At 49.0% G+C, this 6021-nt stretch overlaps 1 protein-coding gene across 6 annotated transcripts in view; it reads right to left on the bottom strand.

Annotated features, from left to right (window-relative positions):
- The window catches only part of STARD3NL (STARD3 N-terminal like), a 55241-nt gene continuing 49220 nt past the window's right edge, over positions 1–6021 (bottom strand). For 5 of the 6 annotated variants that reach the window (XM_074199200.1, XM_074199204.1, XM_074199203.1 and 2 more), the window contains 2 exons: positions 5414–5515; positions 1401–4975 (listed from right to left, as the gene is read on the bottom strand). In XM_074199200.1, the coding sequence (XP_074055301.1) occupies positions 4854–4975; positions 5414–5515 (224 nt within the window). In that variant the 3' untranslated portion in view covers positions 1401–4853. The other variant, XM_074199205.1, reaches the window with a different exon arrangement.

The following is a 6021-nucleotide window of genomic DNA, read 5'->3' as shown; positions in this document are numbered from 1 at the left end:
TTGGTATGTTGCCTTTTATTAACATTTTTAAACTGTACAAAGAGTTCATATGCATGAATTAAAAAACACACAAGGACATGTTATTTTTTAAAAAAGAAATATAAAATAAATCCATGAGACGAATAAAACAATCCCATTTTGTGAATCAGAAAAAAAAATCCATGTACTTCTACGGTACAGAAGATGCGTTAGGTCAATATACTACAGTATCTATTGATTAGGGATACAGAAGGAGACTTTCCCAGAACTACCTAGGCATTAGGAGAGCAGTTTCAGTAGCAGAGGACAGCACAGTATATCACCAGCCCCAGGCAGGTGAATGTGCACGTGTGGGGGTCGGACAATCTTCTGTGAGGTATCACAATAAATAAATCCTTGATTAGCAGGTTGGTCGGCACAGCTTCCCAGGGAGAGCCCCTCCTCATCCTCCAGTGGAGCTGGGGGCCTTCACACTACAATCACCAAGGAACAGAGAGGATTCACCCATGTGAGAGATGAGGCCGGCCACAAGAAGCAGAGGGCTTCAGCATAAGTCATTCCTGTCCTTTCCCATATTTTTAAGGGGTATATATGTATAATATTTTACTTTCCCCCCAATTACATGTTAAAATCATTTTTACAAGTTCATTTTTTAATTTGGGGGTTCCCAATTCTATCCCTTTCTTCCTCACCTCCTCCTTTCCTGAGATGACAAATGTCCAACATAGATTATACATTGAAAACCAAAACTTATCTAAACATATAAAGGCAAGAGTGAGGGCACTGGAGGGGCTGGTTAAGAATGAAGAGCTTATCTACACTTACATTCCAAGCCTGTGGTCATTCAGATTTTGTAAAGCAACTTTTCCTCCCAGAGCTACAGGATTGGGTGGAGTTGGCACCAGTAAAACTGGCTTGGCTTCCTACATATGCTTCTGTGGGGGCCTCTGAAAGGCCTGATCTAATAATCATTGGAATTGGGGAATAAACAAGGCAGAGACACTAGAGTTATGACTTGCCCCACAATACAGATGAAGAGACTGAGACAAAAGGAAGTGATTTATTCCAAAACAAAGACTTGGTAGGGAAGTCTTCAAATCAGCAAAGGTCACTTCCCCACTGCCTCATCAGCAAGACTGGGAAAAAAATGGAGATTTCCCATTCTAGCCAATCATACCCACCTAAAGATCTAGTGGGATGAGAACCTCCCAGGCTCCCTTGGATATCCACCCAAACACACATTGACAAGGCGACTTGATGACCAACTAAACACTACACCAATGATGTCCACCCAGAAATCTTCGGGGCTCACTCTCACCCCATTTTCAAATACTTACTTTCATCGAAGTAATTCTCACAGTTACAGGACTGGCTTTTCACTATCTTGTTTTTCTTCCAATTCTTCATCAGAACCTGTGTGGGACAAAGGGATGGGAAGGTACAAGCATTTACAAAGAGCCTACTATGCATCCGATGCTGACTCTGCATTCTATATAAATGATCTCATGGTTTTTCCCAAGAAGCGTCCTAAAAACCAGTCACCGTGCCACATGGATTCTCCCAACAATCCTGGAGGCAAATACTAAGATGACTTCCACTTTACAGATACAAAAACTGAGGTTCTGGAAGTTGAAGGAACTAGGGAAGGACGTGGCGGTTCTGACTCTTCATGGCTTGCTGGAGAGCCTTGATGGCGGACTAACCTTGTTTTGTCTTTACCAGGGTTGCTGCCATCAAGAACCCAGATCCGGCTATCTAGCGTAACTAGATTTCACAACCCTTTCAAGTAAAACATCTCATACTCTTCTTATGGGGAACAAAAAACGCTGGAGAGTTGGGGGTCAGATGATCATACGATTCTCTGGATTCAGAATTCGTGGAATGGATGGAACCAGAGTAGTCCTTATTGGCTCGATGGTCTCTTCCCCAGGCTTCAGTGCAGGCCCAGGGGTCTGGCTTGGCCTCATGCTAGTCATCATCTTTATAAACTTGGGTCAAGGAGGAATGGATGGTGCGTACAGAAAGTGCAGACACCGGTGGACAGTCAGGCCCCAAAACTCAGGGACTGGCTCCTGCACTTTTCGGTTCTTGGTTTGGAAGCATTTTGACACCTACCTCTCCAGACTCTTTCCATGAGCCTCCTTCTCTCTGTGGAGCTGCCCCCACCCCAGGGCAGGCCCCCAGAGCCTTGTGGTTCTGTGACTCTATGACTGAGGCGAATGTTAAAAGTGGAATCTGTCCCCACTCCTGTGATTCCAATACCCTCTGAGGAGAAAGGCAGTTCTTATTAAGAACCCAGCTCTCCCTAAGAAAAGGCTCCAGGGGGGCCCTGACTCAAGACCACACTCCCCAAGACAGCCCAAGACCATGGGCTGGATTTGCTAAACTACCTTCTTCCTCCTCATTCTTTTTTGCTTCTTTGTTACAAGGGATGGTCCATTGGGCAGGGCATAGGAGAGATAAGTGAAGTCCGGGGCTCTTTCCACTGGGTACCCCATCTCTGAATTAGTCTGCCATCCTCTGGGGGAGGGACTTCTGGATGTAAGGAAGCACTCTATTATGTGCCCTCCCCCCCAAGTCATGTCTTATGCACCAGATACTGTGGTATCCTCACCCTGGGAGATGGGTACTATTTGTAATGATCCCCACTTTATAGATGAGGAAGCTGAGGTGTGAAGTGACTTGCCCAGGGTCACCCAGCTAGGAAGTATGGAGATTGCATTTGAGCTCACCAACATCTCTAAGTACTGAATTATAAGCTGCCCATCTCACCTACAAACCTATTGCCTTTGAGTGACATCAGAGTGAAACCATGACCAGCATAGAACAATCTGGAAATAACCCTGAAAAGGGACTCCCATGATTATCCCACTCATTGCCAGGCCCAGAACCCCCAAGAAGGGCAAACACAGGGAGGAGGCTCCCACACAAGCTGCCCTCTCACAGGCTCTGGCTGGGGGAGCAAGGACCTCAAACCCAGCAGATCCCCAATGCAGGGGGAGGGCAGAGGGATGGCCAACACCTGTGACCGGGGTTCTGGGGGGTGGGGACAATTCTGGGCAGACTGAGATGAAGAAGGATGAGGAAAACAGAGCCATGACCACAACAGAAACCCCCCCACCCCACATGGAGCTTGGGGACAACCGTGCAGAAGCAGAAGATCATTTGCTTCTTTTACTGAGATGACGAGGGGTCTGGGTCACTGGGCCCACTGCCCACACTAAACTGGGCCATGGGCTGGCTTTGCTGAACTGTCCTCTTCTCCTTTTTTTTTTGTTTCTTTGTTACAAGGGATGGCCCATTGGACAGGTCATGGGAGAGATAAATGAGGTGAAAACAAATGAGAGTAAGAAAAATGAAACATTTATTAAAATATTATCATGGAAAACTCAAATAAAAAAAAGAAATCCCAATCTTATAGGCTAGTAAACTCTTCATTGGCCAAGACTTTATTTAAAATGACCCTTTATCCTGAGCTCATTCTCACATATGACCCACACACAGAGATGGAGAAATTTCAGACAAACACATGCGTTCATCTCTACTAACCAATGACTTGCCACTGGCTCCCCACACTACCTTGACTGGGCCCGTTTGTCCCCAGCAGGCAGGTTAGAGGGGTCTGGTTTCTAGGCCACCCCCCACCCCCCTGAGCTGCTGCCTGGTCTTCTCTGCTGCAAGAGGCCTGCAGCTCTTGGGTAAGCCTGCTTTCCGGTTAAGGTGTCCGAGGCTAGGGGGCTCTGGCCAAGGAGGAGGGCCGGCTGAGAACCTCAGCAGAGCTCCCTCCCACACTCACACCCCAGCCACAGTTTGGGCCTCAGTTTAGAAACCAGGTCTTTGATGTGAAATCAGTGGTTTCAGAAAAGTCCCCCACACACACACACACACAATGAGCAGAAGGCTTTGTTTCTAGCTGTGCCATCACAAATCACATGCCATCTTTGGTGTGGTTTAACTGCTTTCAGCTTGGGGGCTGGTTTTTAAGGTAACGTCACCAATCCCGCAGGCTCGGAGCTCCCAGCTCAGCCGTCTCCAATAACCTCCTCCAGCCTTTGACAAAGAACTTTAAGGTCATGCTGCTCTCCCCAAAACCTAGGGGTGGGGATTTGTGGGTCTCAGCAGCCCTCTACCATGTCTAGTCACCTCCCCCCAACTGGGGCCCAGCTCCAAGGCTGCTACTGTGGCACCCGAGCTCCCTCAGGTGGGTCTACACCAAGGGCCACTAAGATTTCCAGCTGGCCCAGCCTGGCCTGGCCAAGGGTGGTGGAGCCCAGTGGAGAGAGGCCAGCCCAGAAAGGATGGGCTCAGGGTGTCCATAGCTGAGGAAAAGAGCAGCCAAGGGAGGGAGAACAATCTGGAACTCCAAATCTTACCAAAAAAAAAAAAAAAAAAAAAGGAATGCTGAAAACTCTTTACATGGAAACAGAAAAAAATAAAATCATAAAGAAAAAAAAACAGCCAGGCCCAAATTCTGTCAGCTGGGTGATCAGTTCCCCAATATGGACGTCAGTCTCCCCATTTGGTCAGATTATCTCTAGGCTTAGCTCACTGGGTGATGGAGAGGCCAGAGCCAGAAAGGCCTGGATGGGCCTGGCTGCCAGGATCACGGAGAGCCAAGCAGGGGCTTAGGAACCTGGCTGTGGGGAAGGGAGACAGAGAAAGCAAGCTCCCTTTCCCTCGGGGTCACCTCCTGGGCCCAGGCCACTCCCCTTCACCGCGACTGTCCTGGATCAGTCCCTTGGGGGCAAGGGGTGACCTCCAGCTTATCCATGTCTCTGTAGGCAGCTCTCTGTCTCTGTTTCTCTCAATCTCTTTCTCTCACACACATGCACACACATCCACATTCACACAAACACACACACACTCACACACACTTAGTTCAAACCCAGAGGGAGCCCAGTACCGTCAGGTCCTCCTCCCAGGGCTGTGCCCAAGGATGGCCTCCAGAGCATCCCAGGCCAGATGTGCAAGGAAGGTCCCCAGACTCCTTTAGATTCTAGGAAACATTTACATTTCATTGTGTTCACTGAAGAAGTGTGGAATTCCCTGGCCTGACCCCCCCCTTCCCTTTCCTTCCCCACAGCCCAGGCCGGCTGCCCCCCAGCTCCACCAGGTGGCACCATGAGCTCACAGAGTCAGCCTGAGGGCTCCCCAGGCAAGCTAAATTCTGTTTCTCCCTTCTGAGGTCAGCCTGGACTCCAGGGCCTTGAAGCCCTTCAGAAGCACCTTGAAGCCTTCAGAAGCACCTTGAAGCCTTCAGAAGCACCTTGAAGCCTTCAGAAGCCCCGAAGACACCCACCCAGGGAGCTTGTGTGGGCCCAGAGTCTCCTGCTTGCTTCCTTTGGGAGCCACCATGACCAACTGAAGGATCAATTTCCCACCCCCCCAGAATAGATGGTAAGGGAGTCAAAGAAATGTCCAGAGGCCCATTTACCTGCTTCAGACTCCGGTGGGGAATAAAACTGGCCATCTGAGAGACCCCCGGGTGGCTGGATGAGGGCTGCCCTCTCCGAAGCATCCTGAACCAGCAGAAGTCCTAAAAGAGAAGGGACCAAGAGCCCAGGAGTCAGTCTGCCACAGTGGGCAGGGTGACCACTACTTACACATGCCTGTCAACAGGTGCCCACATGTATAGCAATAGCAGGGGTGACTAGGGGGCAGCTAGGTGGCACCAGTCCCGGAGTCAGAAGGACCTGCGTTCAAATCTGACTTCAGACATTTCATGATTACCTAGATGTGTGACCTTGGGCAAGTCACTTAACTCCACTGCTTTGCAAAAAAATAAATAAATAAAAATAAAAGAGGTTGACTTTTGGAAAGCTCTGGGACACCATGGCTGTGGCAATGTCCCTCTTCCACCACCAACCCTATCCCAGCTGGACAACACTGTGCCTGTGAACTTTTCCATCCCTCAGACCCATCACATTCTCTTCAACAGACAAGTGGCTTGTACCAGCATACAAGACACGCAGCATCTCCGAAAAGAGAAGGCACCTGAACTTGCCACCACTGGTACTTTAATAATGCAAAACAGGAAAGAAA

The sequence above is a fragment of the Macrotis lagotis genome, chromosome 8, assembly GCF_037893015.1.
Source record: "Macrotis lagotis isolate mMagLag1 chromosome 8, bilby.v1.9.chrom.fasta, whole genome shotgun sequence".
Lineage (NCBI taxonomy): Eukaryota > Metazoa > Chordata > Mammalia > Peramelemorphia > Peramelidae > Macrotis > Macrotis lagotis.
Note: the sequence above shows the minus strand (reverse complement) of the source record. Positions and strands in the feature narration are given on the sequence as shown.